Here is a 19,726-nt window from a genome sequence, read left to right as displayed (position 1 = left end):
AACAGAAGGAGGCAAAAAAAAAGAAAAGTAGCAGCATGACAACAAATTTGAACGAAAAAAAAAGGGAAAACAGGATAAAAGCTGTAAAGATAAAATAAGCCTTTCATTTATTTTTCCACCATCTCTTCAAATGATAATCATTCTTTTTCAAAAGAAAACTCTGACCTTTTGTATGTACAGATATGCTTGTATACAGCGGTCATGTACATTTATATTTAGATGTGTTTTGGGGTTTTGTACCTTACTCTTTGATGACCACAAAGATATGACAGTTTGAGGACTTTTTTGTAATAAAAAAGATCGTAGGACTATGTTTTAAGGGTGATATTAAAATAGGGTAATGGCTGGAAATGCATTAATCAACATCTCGCTCTCACCAGGTGAGTGTCCAGGTACACCCTCAGGCTGTCCATGTCCTGTCTGGGCTGCGTCCAGTTTTCTGTGCTGTCCAGTGCCTCTTGCAACCAGAAGATGAAGCCGTCCAACTTTTGCACAAAACACTGGGGACAAGAGTAAAGAGATAGTTTAGTCTCGGATTAAAACGAAAAAGAAAGAAAGACAAAGTATGTGAATACTGCTCTCTACAGCCTGTTGGAGAAAGATCAAAACAATGCAACATGCACAAAACACTTCAGAGGAGAGGAGTATAGAATGAATTTTTAAAAAGACACAGAGAGATAAGCAAATTAGAGTGACAGTCAATTGAAGGCAAAATAGATCAAAACTCTAAATATAAAAAGAAAAGGCCCAACAGGTAATGGCATGCAACAGGGAGAGGGAGGGCAAAAAGGCAGAAAAAGCAAGTGATTGGAGGGGCTGGGAGTATAAGAGAATGATAAAATAGAAACTAGGGGAGAGGAGAAGAGAGGGGGAGCATGTGGATGCTGTTTAAGAACTGATTCCAGATGAATTAATTCAAGGACAGAAGGAGAACAAAAACAAAACCCACAGGATGAAACAGGCAATAACACATTTAGACAAATACGGAAAGAGGGGAAGAGATAGGGAAAGACGCAGATGCACAGAGACGCACAGAAGAGGATTTTTACCAAAAGAGGAAAAAATGGTGAAACAAAACAGTGGTAAGTGGAGGGATGAAAAGAGCAGAGAAGGAAAGAGAGAAAGAGAAAAAAATGGGCAGAACATGAAGACTGAAAAATGAATGCCAAAAAGAGTTAGACAGTGGGGAAAACTGACAAATGCGTCCGTAAAAGAAATACAAATATTAAAACAAAAGCAAAAAAAGATTTATTAAGAAATTAAGGGGAAAAACTATTATTGAAGAGACATAGCTGATTAGGCATATGTGTTCTTCCTTCCAATTTTTTGTTTTATAATCCTTTAAGAGATGTGTAATGATAATAGTTATTACTTTATGTATTATGTATTGTTATTATTTCTCCTCCATCACCAAACCCACCACCCAACCATCTTTGGGGTTAATCGGGGTAGTAGAGCAGCATTCTGTACGGTGAGGGGTGTTTTGGGTGACCCTGATGGATTTCTCTGGAGATACAAAAACTAGTAATGACAGGAATCAAGAATATAAAATAAGAACCAAAGAAATTGGACACAAAGGCGAAAGAACTGAGAAAGTCATGGAAAATAAAAGAAACTGATATACGGAGAACGGAGAGACTGATAAGAAATGTGAAAATTAGACAGAGAGCAAGAAGGGTTAAAAGAACTAAAATGGAAAGAGATAAAAAAAAGGAAAGGAGATTCAAGAAGAAATGGAGAGGTATAGAAAATCCTAGCAAGTTGAGCATATATCACCCTATTAATGGTGGGTTGCCCTTCATAAGAACACACTGACAGACTGACTGACAGACGTTTGCACAGACAGAGGAAAAGAAGAAGGCTACACGTTGCTTAGTGGACAGTTACTGCCATCTACTGACTGAGAGGAGGACTTGAGGAGATCTGGCACCAAAATTGATCAGATTTCTAACAACAACAAAAGAAATCTGAACAGGATTTATAGAATATCAACACAAGAGTGTCTGTTTTGGATATTTGTTCTCCCTTTCAGAGGAAGCTGTTAAAAGAATCACTTGAGGATCAGGAGAATCCATTTAAAATTGTGTCTGATCCAATATTGATTTCTCCCTTTAAATCCACTTCACTCTTGAAGGGGAGCAGAAGAGACAGCTTAAAGGAAGAAGAAAGAAGTAAGAGTTTAAATCTTTGTTCTTGAAAGGGAGGCAGTGGAGATGAAAGGGGGAGAAAACACATTAAATTATGAAGCAAGGATCAGATAAAGAGAAGGAGAGTTTAAATCTCTTTTAGACAAAAACAAAAAGAAAAGGAGAAGATTAAAGCAGTTTAATAGGAGCAAGATTTTTCTGTCTTGCAGCCTGGTCATCTTTACAAAAGGCACAAGTGAAGAAATAACTAATCCTTGGTCAGATTAGTCTCAAATGAGACAACCAATGACTAATCTGGTAAAATGCCTCAATCAATAACTAAGTAAGGTGAGCCTTAATGTTGTGGAAATATTCACAATTCACAATATTTTGAAACAACATTGTTCCAGTGGAATACTACAATCTACTCTACATAGGGTTAGAAACAAGATAAAACATTAACATAAGAAAACCTTAAAATTGAAATTTCAGTGTGTGTGGTTTGCTTCTCTACACACCCGTACACACTGAGCGAATCTCATTGCAATTTAGCATGAAAGAATGTTGGGATTACTAAAAAAGAAGTCTTACATCGGACAGTGAGAGAAATTCAAAGACAACATCTCTGACATCAGCAGAAATTTAAAATGATCATCCTGCAGCATGTCTTTGGCTCTGAATAATATGTAGAACATTTAATCTCATCTCAATATCAACATGAGCCATATCAATATTGTAAAAGACTGTTTGGACTTGGAAAGGATTTTTACAGACTGCGTTGGGAATTTTTATCTGGGGACTCAAGTGCAGTCAAATCAGTCTTTGTGTCATAATAACCACATTCATTGTAAGTATGGGTGACTGAGATGATAAGCTGCCTAAAATCAAGCCTCCTGGTGTTTTTTGTGCGAATGTATGTATGCACGTATGCATGTATTTGTTTGTTAAGCATTGTGCTTTAATGTACTTAAGCTATGGATGTCCACACTTGTTAGTAATTTAACTAACATTAATATTTGAGGTATGTACATTCCTCCAGTCTGTAATTTCAATTGGAGCACAACAGGTAGAGCTACTTCCATAGAGACGCAAGAAATGCAACTACTCAAAGGTCAGCATGGAGCTTGGACCTGAGCTCTTGGATGTAATCCAGCTAAAAAGAGCAACACAAAAGAATGAAAGGAAGACAGAGAAGCAAAAAGTAATTTACATAAAACTGAAGGCATACAGCAATATGAGCTCTTGAATTCATTCTTTCCAGTCAAACCTCAAACATACTGTTTGAATAACAAGTGTAACTATGACTGCTGATCATCAAAAAGACAATTCTAATAATTTTATACAAGTGTTGTTTTCATATCTTCCACTGAAAGCTATCTAGAAAACTAATGGAGGAGTGAAGGAGGCTGCAGCAAGAGTGTAAATCTGATGGAAATTATTGGACCTGCCACATGTGTGCATCCATGCTTTCACATTGCCTACAAATCGCTGTATCTAATCTATACGTGTGTGTGCGTATTGTATAGAGATAGGTGTGTCTGCTCGTCTTAGAAGATAAAATGTGTTTGTGCATATCTCATAAACCTCTGTGATGTCTATGTCTCCGTGTAAAGTGCAGTGTGAGTCTATGCATGCTACAAACCTTGACCAATTGAGCAGCAATATGCTAATTACAACCATGACCCTAAATTTTTTTTTTTAAAACATCAATATGATCCCATCCATCTCTTGACTGCTAGTTATGAAAGGGAGATAGAAATCAAAATATTGATGAGTGGAAAGGAGGAGAGGAAAAATGATGGAGGAAGAGCATGAAAGGTGAGGAGAGGAAAAATGAGCAAATGAGGAGGAAAAAAAAGAAGGTGGACAGGACTAGAGCAGGAAAACAAAAAAGGTATAAAAAACATGAAAAAAAGCAAGATCAGAGCAAACAGAAGGGTAGGTCGAGAAAGAATAGGTATCCAATATAATAGGGGATAGGAAATAAAAAAGAAAAGGGAAAGGATGTGAAAGGTCAGTGAGAGAATGGAAAAGATGCATAAAGGAAAATGAAGATTTGAGCATAAAGACTGACTGATTTATAGGGGAAGACAGGAACAGATTAATCAAAGAAAATATTTTAAGATTGTGAGCTGTATAAGAACACTAGCTGAAAAAAAGGGGTGAGAAGGAGAAAGGAGGAAGAGGGTATAGGTATGAACGGTGGCAGAGAGATCAGCCCTGGTCTGGATATCGACCAGCGTGCACTGGGCTGCTTACAGCTGCTTTGATGTCTTTAAACCAGAGAGGCTCCTGAGGGGCAGAGAGGCCTGCTGGGAGCTGAAACGCCTGATCTGATCCTCTGCCGCCTGGATAACTGCTCTGATATTATGCTTCATCTCTTCCTCCTGTGGTTCAGCTCTTCACCACTGGATAATTACTGTTCAGCTGACAGGGCTTTCTGAAGGACGATGCTGATAGATTTAGACTCAAACTCCCGACAGACGATGTTTGGCTTCAATGATTAATATGTTACAGGCTGTAGCTCTGATGTTTATGTACCCAGAGCACAAGGCAAACACAATATAAAGATATAACTTCAGCGAGTATATAAAGTGAGGGAAGCTATTGATGCTCAGATTCACATCAAAGTCAGCAACTAGAGGGGAAAAAAAACTTACACAGAATATTTAAGAACAGCAGAGGAAAAAGGACACATGATTTATTTTGTAGACTGAGGTAATTACTGCTCTGGAAATCATCCTGAATTTTAAATGTGATTAATGTCATCGCATGAGTCATCTTTGTTAACAGCTTACTAGTGCTAATGGTAAAGTTGAATTTTATTGTCAAGCAACTTCCAGTAGGTATGTAATACAGCAGCAGCCATTTCAACAAATGTGCCAGAACAACTATGACAGTAACAACACTGATGTGTCATAATATTGAGTTGCACAGTAGCAACAAGCTTCCTTTTTGGAATTTGGAAAAGACCCTGTAAGTGTTTACTCTTGGTTTGTTTTTTTAGGTTAAGGTCATAACCACTATTTAAACAGGTGGTATTTTATTAGATTTAATACATTTCTATTTAGTGAGTTCTTGGAGCCTATCACAGCTGTCATTGGTGGGAGGCGGGGTACAGCCTGGACAGGTCGCAGGGCCACACAGAGACAAACAATACACACAACCATGCATGCTCACACTCACTACTAGGGACAAGAGTCACCAACTGAACTAACATGCATGTTTTTGAACAGTGGGAGGAATCCAGAGTACACAGAGAGAACCCACGCATACATGCAAGAACATGCAAACTCTACACAGGGCCCCAGCCGGAAATCGAACCTGGAACCCTCTTGCTGTGAAGTGACGGTGCTAACGGAGCTGATTAAAGCGGCAGTCGGCAACTTTTTTTTAGTCATATTAGCTTGAACTGTCATGGGATTCTGGAAGTAGAATATTAAATAGGCTGTTTAGGAAAAATAATGAATTCTGTAGCTCCCTCTGAAGCCTGTAATCATGCTTGCAAAAACCGAGCGCTCCCGGCTGTTTTTAACCAATCAAGTTAGGGTGGAGGAATCCTACCTGTCAATCACAGCTTGTGCACACGCTGCTGAGCATGAGTCTGCCCCAGCTTGTGTGCGCTCACACTGGTGTGAACTCACGTGCACAACCTCGTCCACAGAGGGGGAGGGGTTTGGGGGGCGATTCGGAGCTTGTTAGAGGTTGGGGGAGGGACCTGAAAGTTGTGTCAGTTCGAATTTTCCGACTTTAGACTCGCAATTTTGAAAACTTGCCGACTGCAGCTTTAAGTTCCAAATATGGCCCGATTATTTTTTTCTGCAAATTAGTTCAAGAAAACTAAATAAAGGAGAATCTGATGTAACTTTTTTTTCTAAAACAACTGTGCTCTGATTTTATGGGGCTTACACTGTTTTCTAAGCCCTCCATTAATCTATGGTAAAGGTAAAACTTTCTGAAAATACTTTATTTACAAGGAATGCACAACTTCACTTAACAAGGTTTCTAAAGCACTACAAGCTATTCTCCATTATGAGTGTTACATTCATAAAGCTCCACTCCGCTGTCTCTCATCTATAAACCTTGTTGGAATGCATATCTCTAAACATCAATAAAAAGCTTTTTTGAATTACATTATAGTTTCTTTTGAATGTAACTGTGACCCTGTGATGGACTGGCTCCATGTATCCTGACTCACTCAATGAGAATTGGGCCTCGACCTCGACCCTGAATTGGATTAAGGGGGTATAGAAAATGGATGGATATGGATGGAAGGAATGTTACTGTTCATTTACTGTATTAGAATAATGACCTTCATGGAACGTGCTACTGACTTGAGGTTTTTAACATAAACCTGAAGTCTGCCAAGACTGCCGAGACTAAACCAAGATGTGGACGCATAGCTGAAATTTCATGGCTTTGCTCGTGGCTATTAGAACTCGGTTTTAATAAGCAGTGCTACAAGTTTTTTGTTATATCTGAAGCAGCAGTTCAACAATATCAGCACCTGGTAGAGGTAAACACCAAAGCAAAATTTGAAAAGATGAATTTTGGGGGGATTGAATTGAGGCTGCTTATTTGCACAGCATGCTAAGTTATTTGGACTGACAACATGAACACGTTGTACCAGACAGTGTGCACTGCTGGGCCGAAATGAAAGAACTTGAGGGGAGTAAAGTTTGATTATAAATTCATTAAATTACTTTCAACAGAAAAAATGGAAACTGTGCCGATGATTTCTGAGGAGAATCTGCACATAAACACAGCTGATGCCATGGTGGATTTAAGTTAGTGTTTTTTTTCTGAAAAAAGAAAGGTGATAGTTGCTTTTAATCATACATTTAATCATTCAATTGCTACATTTCAACTTTTTAAATGTTTGCCAGTTGATTTATATTTCATTTTTTTATTTTGTTATCTATCTACAAAAACAGCATATCTTTAATAATGATTTATAATACAGCAACATAACTTCCCTTCAGGGATTGATCAACTATCACTGAATTGAATTGAGTTTAATTGAACTTGATTGAATGAGTTGAAGACGCTAATTGTCAGCGTAAATTCAGATGTAAAAGAATGTTCATATTTTCCAAAATCACAGTCAATAGTATACAATTATTCAGCCACTTTTTTGCTTTTGCACCGAATTATCCAAGGAATCACAAAAGTAGATGAAAGAAGTCACTCTTAGTGACAATTGCCACGTGGTTACCACATGTGTTATATTAAAAGGTGTGCATCATGCATAAAGCCAAAACACGCCTTTACACTCACAGAGAATTATCACAAACTTTAATACTTTGGTAAACTTAGGTGGGAAAGGGATATTTTCTATCCATAAATTATATCTGCTCATACCACCTGCAGAAATACAATGACTAGACTTTACCGCTGCAGAAGAAATTGTTCATTGTTCACGGTTGGTGAAAACAAAGAAATGCTAAACGGAGAGAAATTTTTGGAGCTATATTTAACAGGTAGACCCAAGTATCACAATTATAAATACCCCAAGGTCAAAACCGTAACTTTTATTACATTCTGATAGCGTATACATTTTATGAGTTTTCACGTTAAAAAAGGGAGACCATGTGGGATTTCCTGTAAATACTGTACAAACACTCTCAAAACTCTTAACAAGTAAGTTACTATCTAAATGTTTCTCCACTTTCTGAAACCCCTCTTTGTTTAGAAGCATTTGAATGTCACTAAGTATCACAAACCAACTCTCAGCATTTCTGATCGTCTTCGATAGTCTGCTTTATCTTTTCCTGACTTCCTCCTTAACCTGTTTATCTACAGAAATACAAAAAAGGAGAATAACACCGCTCTACTTCATCCTCCTCCATCTCTCTCTTATTTTCTTATCCTTTATATTGTCGGTGGGCATCCCTGATTCCCCTGCTGGGCCAATCAGACGATTGTTGATGTGAGTCTGTTGTCTTTCTGCCTCCCACTGCTTGCAGATAGGCTGGCGTGCCACAGAGTCTCCAAATACACAGACACCTCACACTGAGGATGTTGATGCGGGCCCAGACAGCCTATATAATGGGATCACGTGATGCATAGAACACCTATATAACTGATGTACTGTTTCCATGTAAGCTTTTGAATTGTTTTAATTTGTTTTTATGTAATTTAAATGTGCATCAGGTGCCATGTCACATAAAACATAATTAGGAACTTTGGATTTCAGTGAGTGTATATTAACAGGCTCATGGACTTTTATGATAGAAGATACAAGTTAATGTGATAAGAACACAAATTATCTAAAGATTTAATCCAACATTACAAATGATAAGTAGGTCAAGGTTGAGACATTGGAATAAAAAATGAAGAGAAAAAAAATCTTGGATAAAATATTAATATCTAACCGCAAAAGCAGAATCAAGGGAAGAAAGAGAAAGATGGAAGTTAGAGAGGAAGGAAACTATGTGTCTTTTTGTTGTCTTTTAAGTGTAAAATACTTTATTATCCAAGCAAACTTCCGGTTGTGGGCCTTCCCCATGTTGTCTGTGTGTGTGGCATGTGTGAGCTGAGGTGACTTGACTGGGGTGCCCCTACTCATCCTGAATTGTTAGCCCCACCACCGGTGGGCCTATCTGCACCGAGGGCATTAAGGCCCAAATTTGTCATTGTTTTTGTAAATAAATACTTGCAATGGAAAATCAAATCATGTCTCCTGCTGTTAAAGTGAGCGAACCTGAGTGCCCTAAATTATACGAACTTAACTGAACATTTCCTTGGGTGCAATTCCCAGGGTGCCGTTGTCGGACTTCTTCCTAATTTTCTGGCTCAACTGAATATCCCTGAACCTAACCATACACAATCCCACATAACATAACATAACCAACCACACCTATCGCTGTCCACATTAGCATAAGGGGATTTTAACATTCATGTATGTTCTGAAAATGGACCACTGGTTAAAGACTTTGTCAGGCTTATGGAGTCATTTAACCTAACTCAGTCAGTTATTGGTCCAATGCATGAAAAGGGTCACACTCTTTGTGTTGTCATTTGATCTGGATGTTTTTATCGAGGAGATTTCAGAGACTGGTATATCGGACCACTTTCCAGTTTTGTTCAGGATTAAGGTCTTGAGTTCTGAAAGAAATCAAGGAGCATCTGTCCGGCATGCACGCTCAGTTAGCCCTTCAAGTGCAGCTGATTTTATCATTGTTTTTAGAAACTCTGACATGAGCATTTTGGACTTTAGTGCAAGTGTGAGTCATGAGGACCTTACAGACTGTTTTATGGCTATCTGTACTGTTATATTGGACTATGTTGCTCCTTATAAAAGCAAACACACCACACCTTCATCTCAGCCTAAAGCCCAATTCGCACGGGATAAGTATTACCTATGGACCCCCTGTAATTCGGAATAATTGCGGAGAATGTCTGAGTCCTTAGTCCTGTGCGAATGCGCCATGTCCGTGATTTGTGTGGTAATAATTCCGCCGCGAATTACCTACTGTATTTCGGCGAAACACAGACGTCCTGTGGTAATTTAAGTCCCGTCTGAACGCACACCTGTGTGTTCAACCTATGTGTTCAACCTATGTGTACAACCAGGTACAACGGGGCAAAACAGGAAGTTACGACAATTACGGAATATCCGCTCATGATGTCTGTGATTTCAGTAAATTACAGACTTTTGCTTGTCCCGTCCGAATGCGCCACAAAAAATTACAGAGGTGCGGGGGTAGTTGCGAATTACCAGTGATCCATAGGTAATACTTATCCCGTGCGAATTGGGCTTTAGCTGAATGAGACAACTTCCGCTCTCAGAAATGCGTGCAATCAAGCTGAGAGAGGTGGAAGCTCCAGGTTTCCTTAGGTATTCTGCATGACTGTATCTAAATATCAGAGAGCTGTCAAATTGGCCAAGTCTGTTTACTTTTCAAACATTGTTTCAAACAACAGTCACAAGCCTCAAGTTAATTTTAATGTTTTTAACTCCATAGCAAATCCCTGCTTTAATTCTGCACTCTGTGATTTTTCGTTGAAAACATTTCTGTCATCATTACAGAGTGAAACAGGTCCATCTACACCTCCTCCTTGCATAGCTGTCTTTGAGCAGTTTGAGCCTGTCACGCTTTCCATACTGAAGGAGGCAGTTCAACATTTGCGGCCTTCAAATTCTCCATTTCCTGTTTTTTTGACACCGTGAGGTCAATTATTCTAATTTTGATAAACAGTTCTCTTGGTTCTAGCAATGTTTCAGCTGCCTTTAAATATGCTGTTGTACAGCCTCTAAGAAAAAAGAAGTCTCTATCCCACTGTTCTTTCCAACTACAAGCCGATATCAAAACAACCTTTTCCGTTCAAAATTCTTGAGAAAGCTGTTTGGAACCAACTCCAGGCATTTTTAAACTGTCATGGTATATGGGGAGAGTTTCAATCAGGTTTTGGATCTCGTCACAACACTGAGACAGCTCTTTTAAGATTTTTTAATGATCTGCTTTTAACTACTGATTCTTGTGATCCTGTGGTTTTAGTGCTTTTAGACCTGTCTGCCGCCTTTGATACTATGGACCATGAAATGCTCTTGTCTCGCCTCGAGCACGTGGTAGAAATGAGAGGCATGTTCCTGAATTGGTTTAAATCCTATTTGACAGAAGTTTTTCGGTGCACATCGGATAAAGTTCCTTCACAACAGTACCTGTGGAGTGCCTCAAGGATCCATTTTAGGTCCAGTCCTTTTCTCCTTACATATGTTGCCTTTGGGGTCTATTTTTAAGAAATATAACATCCCATTTCATTGCTTTGCTGATGATGTACAGATGTATATGCCCACAAACTCAACAGCGAAAATCAACTGCACCCTCTGCTGAGATGCATAAATGACATTAAGACCTGACTGGAGACTCACCTTTTTATTTTAATGAGAGTAAAACTGAGGTGATTTGTTTTGGGAAATTTGACCCTTCCAGTGACTCATCTGCCACTCCCAGTCATGCAGCTTCTAATTGTCACAATTCAGTGAGAACTCTGGGAATCATTTTTGAAAAGTCTTTCAAAATAGATAAACAGATAAGTGCAGTCACAAAAGCCAGCTTTTATCAGATGATAGTTATTGCTAAGGGGAAACCTTACCTAACTCCAAAAGACCTAGAAAGAGTAATTCATGCTTTTATCACTTCCCGCTCACGCTTCACGACTGTAATTCTTTGAACTTCGGCAAAGACTAGTCTTCCACGCAGTGTTTACAGTTGATCCAATATGCAGCAGCTCGTCTTTTAACTGGTTTTAAAGAGCTTGATAATATAACTCCAGTCTTACCCTCCCTCCATTGGCTCCCAGTTTGCTTTCGGATTAATTTAAAGATTTTATTTCTCACTTGTAAGGTTTTAAATGGACTGGCACCCTCTTATTTATCTGAGTTGCTTCACATCCACAACACTGTAAGAGCTCTACGGTCAGCAAACCAGATGCTCTTGCACATCCTGAAAACAAAATTTAAACAGCGGGGTGATTGAGCATTTGCACTAGCAGCTCCTAGTCTGTGGAACCAATTACCTGTTCACGTTCGGTCAGTCTTTAACCACCTTCAAATCCCTGCTGAAAACACATCTCTTTAATGGCATTTGGTTCCATTAATACATCAATTTAGATCCCTACACTCTGTGCTTTGATTTTATTATGTTATCTTTTATTATTGTCTATTTTGTTGTGCATTGTGCAATAATATTGTTGTTCTTAGCTTTTACTTAGTTGTAGTACTGCTTTTAGTTTTTACTGTTTTATTCGATTTAACTACTGTTTATAGTTATTTAGTTTCCAGCTGTACAGCATTTTGGTCAACATTGTTTTTGTTTTTTTTAATGTGCTCTTTAAATAAACTTAACTTCAACCTTATAATGCATGTAAATCCTTTTAGAAATTAAATTAAATTCAGTTCAATAACATTTAATTAATCCCCAAAAGGAAATCATATTGCTGAAGTATGAATCATTATTAATGATATGGTTCAAATGTGTGGTTCAAATCTTGATCACCATAAATGGATTGGGGTTTAGTTTTGTTTTTTTTGTCTTGGGTCTTGTTTTTGCAAAACACTGCTAATGAGTACCCATACACAACGCTAGCAGTAATGCAGGAGACCTCTCTCAGGAGACAGCATGGACTGAAGCTGAAGGTGAAGAAACACCCTACATTTCAGCATCTGGGGTACAGAGATCTTCCCTGTCTGTGACATGTCAAGGATTACAACATCTATTGTTAACAAGCACTGGAATCACCTATCCTTCACTGTTACCTCTCTGTCTGAAAGTTGAGTAGAAAGGGATTAGACTTGTTCCTCCAGCTATGTCTTGGTGAAAAAAATACCCTTCCTCACATTCCTCCTGCTTTTTCGTCAGGGCTTCAAGCTGATCCATTTATCTGCCAAGGATCTCTTAATTCCCATGATGATGAAAGAAATGATTTAAAGTTGCACCTCTTTTTCTTATTTTTGTTCCAGCTCTGCATCCTTGACATCTCTTCTACTCATCTAGATCTGGGGTCTTGTTCTTAGCATTACTTCAGCTTAGGAAAGCTCAATCAGCTGCTCCCACATGCAAACAAATTTCCCAGTGCTATGGTTAGGCATCATAACAAATGCCAAAATTAATAGCAGAAGTCTTTTGTCTGGATTTTAACAAGAACAGTTAACAGTTTAGTGAGCTGTAAATCATGTGCGCTTAAAACCAGGGCAAAGTAATGTCTGCATGCATAAAGCTAGGTGTCTTCCAAAATTTTAACTCTGTTTTACAGTGTGTTGAGTTCTACAGGAAATCGAACATCTGAACTCGTGGAGCCGTGTAATTCCAAGGGTGTCATAAAATTACAGCAGCTATGGAAAATAATTAGCCTCATGCTGTTAGTCTAAACTACTAAATCTTAATTCTAGCATTAGTTTCATTTTAGATTTAATGTACAGTATTTTACATTATTATATATTAGATTAATCATTTTAGGAAATTAAGAACAACTGCAGCATTGTAAATGAAGAATCTTCCTCACACACCAGAGTAAGTCATGGAGTTCCTCAGGGTTCTGTGCTTGGACAAATTCTTTTCACTTTATACATGCTTCCATTAGGTAACATTATTAGACAGCATGGCATAAATTTCCATTGCTATGCTGATGATACCCAGTTGTACTTATCTATAAAACCAGATGAACCCAATAGGTTGATCAGACTAAAAACATATCTTAAAGACATAAAGACCTGGATGACTCTGTCTACTGAACTGTCTGCTTCTAAATTCAGACAAAACTGAAGTCGTTATCTTTGGAACTGAGCGCTCTAGGGAGAAATTGTCTAGCTATATAGTTACTCTAGATGGTATTTCCTTGGCTTCTAGTTCTACAGTGAGGAACCTTGGAGTTATTTTTGACCAGAATTTATCATTTGACTCGCATATAAAACAGGTTTCTAGGACTGCTTTCTTTCATCTTCGTAATATTGTTAAAATCAGGAACATCTTGTCTCAGAGTGATGCAGAAAAACTAGTCCATGCATTTGTTACTTCAAGATTGGACTACTATAATTCTTTATTATTGGGCTGTCCCACATATTCTCTGAAAAGCCTTCAGTTGATCCAAAATGCTGCAGCCAGAGTTTTGATGAGAACTAACAGGAGAGATCATATTTCTCCAGTTTTAGCTTCTCTTCATTGGCTCCCTGTTAAATTCAGAATAGAATTTAAGATTCTTCTCCTTACATATAAAGCTCTTAATGACCGAGCTCCATCATATCTTAAAGATCTCATTGTAAGATATTTTCCTAATAGAGCACTTAGTTCCCAAACTGCAGGTTTACTTGAGGTTCCCAGAGTTTCTAAAAGTAGAATGGGAGGCAGAGCCTTCAGTTATCAGGCCCCTCTCTTGTGGAACAAGCTGCCAGTAAATGTCCGGGAAGCAGACACCCTTTCCACTTTTAAGACCAGGCTTAAAACTTTCCTTTTTGATAAAGCTTATAGTTAGGGATGGCTCAGGTGATCCTGAAACATCTCATAGTTAAGCTGCTATAGGCCTAGACTGCTGGGGGACCTCATCTGTCACACCTTTCCTCACTTTACTCTCTTTTTCTCCTGTTTAATTTCTCAAATGATATTATGTATATGTGACATTATTGTGGTCATTAACTCGTGTCTCCCTGTTCTAACAGATATCCTTTGAATGGTGTTACAGTGGTTTTCCCCCCCGTTTCGTTGCAATCTGTTGGTTTCCTTACCTAGGAAATTGTTTTTGAATTGGCTCATATGAATGAATTGGATTATTTTATAAATAATTATGATTACAATTAATTGAATTCCAATTGGCTTGAATTGGACTTTATTATCTAAGTCCCTTGAGATGACATTTGTTGTATTTGGCGCTATATAAATAAAAATTAATTGAATTGAATTGAATTGCAGCAACCAACGCCTCCCAATTATCACCTCTGTTGATCAGACTGGAATCAATCTGATCCCATTCATTATTCTGATTCCAGACGACTTACAGTATAGTAGTGTTGTTAAGCAAATCAAAATTTTGATTGTAATAAATCTTATCATTCTATGTCATTAATTGCAATAATCAGTTGCAATTTTGTTGTAAATTTATTACATTTTGTAATCTCGTAAAAATCTTTTTGTTTAAAAGATTTAAAGACTAGGTTGATGCAACTTTATGACATTCAGTGGGGTTACATGGCACTGAAAGGATCGGATAATTGGCTAAATTACAATAAGATTGAGTTATTAAGTGCATGTAGACACCTTAATTTGACAAGAAATTGGATTGGATTAATCGCGATCGGATTAAGACCCCGAGATCACTCGGTTGAAAGTCAAATTAAACGTGTTTGCAGACGTGTGAAGCACTTGGTGAATTAGACTTTGCGTTCTGCGCATGCTCGAGATTTTTTTCCCGGGGTCGTGAACCGGAAGTCGGGAGAGCCGATATTACAATTGTTGTCGCCATCAGAAAGACAGAAACAACGCGATGGAGAATGCGCCGTTGTGCATCGCGTTGCAATAAGCAGCTCACCACAAACGAAATGTAGAGGGACGTAGCTTCATCTTGCTCTTCATTTGCCATTTTCTCGAATGCCTGAGTTTGATTCAATTCATTCACCGCCATATATCCAAGGATAATTATCCTTGCTCAACTCATTCTTATTGTAATTTAGCCAATTGTCCGATCCTTTCAGTGCCATGTAAGCCCACTGATTGTTTCAGGGTCTCTCCTCATCACTGCAGAGTTCACTCAAGTTATCAGCAACAAGAAACAGGTAAAACATACTAAGGTTAAGAGGCACGGTTTCAGGATACATTATAATACTTAATATGATCACATAACTGGAACAACACTGTTGTCTTGCAAGAGGTCGATGTGTAGTTGTTTTCATGGGTGCAAATCTGAATTCCTGTGGGTCACAGCAGCCACTAGCAGCAGCACTTCTGGTCTTGGATTTTCCAGGACGCTGCAGCCATCTGTGGCTGTTGCCACAGCAACTGTGTCAGTAGTGTGCTGGCCTTGCTTGTATTATGAACTCTGGTGAAAAGTAAATCAAACTCAGAGGAACCTTTCCAGCATTGAGGAGAATTAACTGTGGATTAAGAAAGTAGGAATTACACATCCACTTGTGTGATCTGCTGTAATTTAATTAATGCATGTTAATAAGAGACTGCGTTAACCAGTTATAACAAGATAACTGACAGCCCTAATTAAGTCAACAACTATCCTGCCACTTCATTTTTTTGTTACCATATAATTCTACTTCAGATTGATTTTTTGTTCAGTCATTGGTTCTCTGAATGAAAAGTTTTTCCAGAAGACATCATTAGTTCAGAATTAACCTGAATCATCAACGATGAAGGTAGCAGTCTTAACTAATTATCTTTTTCACAGCCAGCAAATGTATAAACAAAACCGACTACCCCAAAATGATCACACCTGGGTACATTATATTATCATTTTGCTCCTGAATATCCTTCATGTCTGTTCCTGCAGTAATTTTTCGAAGCCTCTCTTCTCTGGGTGGGTGATTTTTCATTCTCTCATTGTGTGTTGTGTATTCAGAAGAGACTCCGCGGAGAAACTGAATGTCATCCTGTATACTGAGACTTTTCTTCTTGTCTCTTCACTTCTTCAATTAGGCAGCTCATCCATCGCCATGATTACATGTTGCTAATTAAGCAGCTAATCAGCTAATTACCCAGGAGCAGAGAGGAATGAGGAGTGTGTGTGTGTTTGTGTGAGTGTGGTTAAGACGAGGTGTTATGCGCAAGACAGCACGGCATAATTCTTGAGTTTGGAAAGGGTTTTTTCACAGAAAGTTAAAAATGTTCATTACTTCTGTCTGGTTTTCCAGCATTGCCCTATGCTGCCTTTATTGCCAGACAGGATGTCTACTTTTACACAAAGAAAAAAGCTCACATTATTTGAGTGATATATTACAGTCATTTTGTCCACATGATATTGAGGCAACGTGTACTTTTGGTATGGCCTGCTTGTACACCAGTTATGTACTGGTGTACAAGCTACAATCACATGCAGAATAATATACTGTGCAATGTGGGGATCAGCATCTTGTTCAAGGACACTTCCATCTAACCACCAACCTTCGGGTTGCACACTTTTTTCAGACTGAAGGCTGACCTTAAAACTGGTAACACAAAACACAATTTTTTAGTAGTATTATTGTTATTGCTCTAAGGAAATGTTGAGACAAATCTGGGCCTGGCACACCAGCACGATGTTTTACACCTGCCAATTTTAAAGTAAAATCTGGTCTCTATTATTCATATCAATGTTCAGAGTTTACCCTAAACTGGATACAATAAAGATCTGGATAGACTCAACACATGCTGACATTGTAGTCCTATTTGAAACCTGGCTTAAACAATCTGTGCATGATAAGGCTACTTATATCAATGGCTATAATGTCTATCGTACTGATCAACAAAGAAAAGGTTGAGTGGCCAGATAAATTAAGCAGAACTTTGATGTTTACTTAGTGTTCTCTGAGTCAATAAGTACAGAACTTGAACGATTAGCAATTGAAATTGAATTGTCCAGAAATCACCACATTGTGTAAGCAGGATGTTAGAGGCCTCTATCTGCCTCTAGTAACTCACTATCTACTCTTGTGAAGCTTCTGTCACAACTGAAATACAATGAAATGGTGTTGGTTGGTGATTTGAACTGGGGCTGTCTGTGTATGCCCCATTGAAAGCATGGTGGGAAACCTTTGCTCTCACACGATTAATTAACTCACCTACAACACCTAATCCCAAGTGCCTTAAAAAAACAAAATCGACAATCCTTGACCTAATTTTAGCCTAATTTTGTTGAAAAATGCATTATGAAATCATTTTTTGCATGACCCAACAATATTTTTTAACTTTTGCCAGATAATCAACAATACAGAAATGCATGTATGAAACGTGTAAAACTATGTAAAATATCTAAAAGTAATATATGTTATTTCTCATCAGCCACCTATACTGCAATAACCTCATTCTTGTATTCATTGTTCGTTTATGGACTTTGAAACAAGTTCTTTCCTAATCAGTCTCGTGTGTTTTGATGAGATCCAATTTTCATTTCTCCATTCTGTCAAGGGCCGATTCATTATCATATGTCATCAGAGCTTTGTAAATCAAAGAAATCTGCTTATTGCCGTTTAGGTTTAGAAGTGTAAGATTTTCTATATGTGAAAATGGGGGTTCCAATTTTACTTGTCTGTATTTGAATAGTATACATTTTTTAGCTCTAAGTATTAAATTTCTTTTTTTAGGAATTTGGGTAATATGTACATTTTGATCATATTTATGCAACCAATTATTAATATGGGTATTGTCATTTATTGGTCCAGTGTTTCTTTCACTTCATCAACTAATGGGTTATAATTTCATCGACGCGCGCCGCTGCAGCACAGCTCATTCACTCCGGTAAGGACGTCCATCGTACTCGACGCTGTCGTCCACGTTGTCAAAATCTGATAAATATCCTGCCATGTTGCACAAAACTAGCAGTAGCAAACTCTGTGTGAAGTTAGCTGACTGTCACAGAGCACAGAGTAAATGAGCTGTGCTGCAGTGGCGTGCGTCGATGAAGTCATCCCAGTAGACGAGTGTGTAGAAAAGCCCCCGATAAGCCCCCCGATAGCCCCCAATAACAACAACACGGCAGCTATGAACTAACAGTGCAATAGTACACGTTCATTCATTCATTCGTCTTAAAGTATTGGTGAACTAAAGACAAATAATGCCTTATTTAGAGGCTGTATTGTCAATGCCCTGTTCTCTCCCGTGATATGGATATACGCGGATCTCGAGTGATCTCAATATCGTCCGAAGGACGCCGACTTTCACCAAACTGTTATCGGTGAGTAGATGAACATATTTTATGCCAGAAATAAGGTCCAGGTTTAAAAAAAAAAACTTTCCCTTTAACTGCCTTCTATATATATATATATATATATATATATATATATATATATATATAATTAATTAGTGGTGGGCCGTTATCGGCGTTAACGTGCTGCGATAATTTGAGAGTCTTATCGGGCGATATAAAAAATATCGCCGTTAATCTATTCTCAAAGTTGGGTTGGGAACTGGGTCAAAATAGGTAAGCAAACTGTGATGACTTTTACCTTGATATTTTAGCTCGGGTGTAGGCTGATGTACTTTGTCTGCCGTTAGGTGTGATGAAAAGAGAAGAACGCCACTTTGCAGAAGCCTGTGCTAGGCAGTTTATGGAGGTCGCTAATCTGTGGGGGATAGTTGACAAAATCTGCTCTGTTGGAACAGACAGCGCTCCTAATATGGTGGCCGCAGGGAGGATACTGCGCGTGTGGCGCAACAGAGACGCACTGCACACAACGCTATCTCAACAGCAGCACCACCTGGCCCTCCCAACAAGTGCTGAATATGAGAAGTTTGCGAAGCTAGAGAAACTGCTGGAGCCATGCATGTGAATAAGCTGGTCTGCCTGCTGCGTGTACACCAAGAGCGACCTCGCTGGAGAAGCTTCGCTTGAGAATTTGCTTTGGTAGCTTTGGTAGCTTTGGTAGCTCGTGACGTCACATTTAGAATGTTCAATTCTTAAAGGCCCCGCGGCTGTGCAGCACCCCCGCAAGAAAAAAACATGAGGAAAGTGAGGGCAGGGACACGAATAAACGTGTTGTTATTTACAATTTGTTATACAAGATATACATCACGTTACAAATTAATTAAAACTACATTAGGTACACCTGAGAAGAGCAGGAATAGCAGAGGCGGCTGTGAAAAAGAAACTAAATTCGAAATAAAATCCGAAATAAATCCGAAATAAAAATTAATTGCAGTGAGAAAGGTATGCGTGGGGTTACTACACTATTGTATATAAGCACTCGACACGGCAATTGCAACAGTCTCAGGAATAAACGACTATTGTTTGGATAGGAACTAAAGTTTACACGTCTGTTTCCGCGAACCCCACGGATTGTCGGACCCCTGAATGAGCCATTTTAATCTAGATTAATTTCAAGATTTCAGTGAAATTAATCTAGATTAAAAAAATTAATCTATGCCCACCACTAATATATATATATATATATATACACACTATAAATG

The 19,726-nt window shown here is 38.4% G+C and overlaps 1 protein-coding gene across 3 annotated transcripts in view; it reads right to left on the bottom strand.

Annotated features, from left to right (window-relative positions):
* Positions 1-19,726, bottom strand: part of akap6 (A kinase (PRKA) anchor protein 6) — a 302,904-nt gene that overhangs the window by 212,150 nt on the left and 71,028 nt on the right. For all 3 annotated transcript variants that reach the window (XM_075448839.1, XM_075448841.1, XM_075448840.1), the window contains exon 11: positions 378-500. In XM_075448839.1, the coding sequence (XP_075304954.1) occupies positions 378-500 (123 nt within the window). The remainder of the gene's footprint in view (positions 1-377; positions 501-19,726) is intronic.

Source organism: Odontesthes bonariensis, chromosome 17 (assembly GCF_027942865.1).
Source record: "Odontesthes bonariensis isolate fOdoBon6 chromosome 17, fOdoBon6.hap1, whole genome shotgun sequence".
Lineage (NCBI taxonomy): Eukaryota > Metazoa > Chordata > Actinopteri > Atheriniformes > Atherinopsidae > Odontesthes > Odontesthes bonariensis.
The sequence above is the reverse complement of the archived record's forward strand: the minus strand, read 5'-3'. Positions and strand labels throughout refer to the sequence as shown.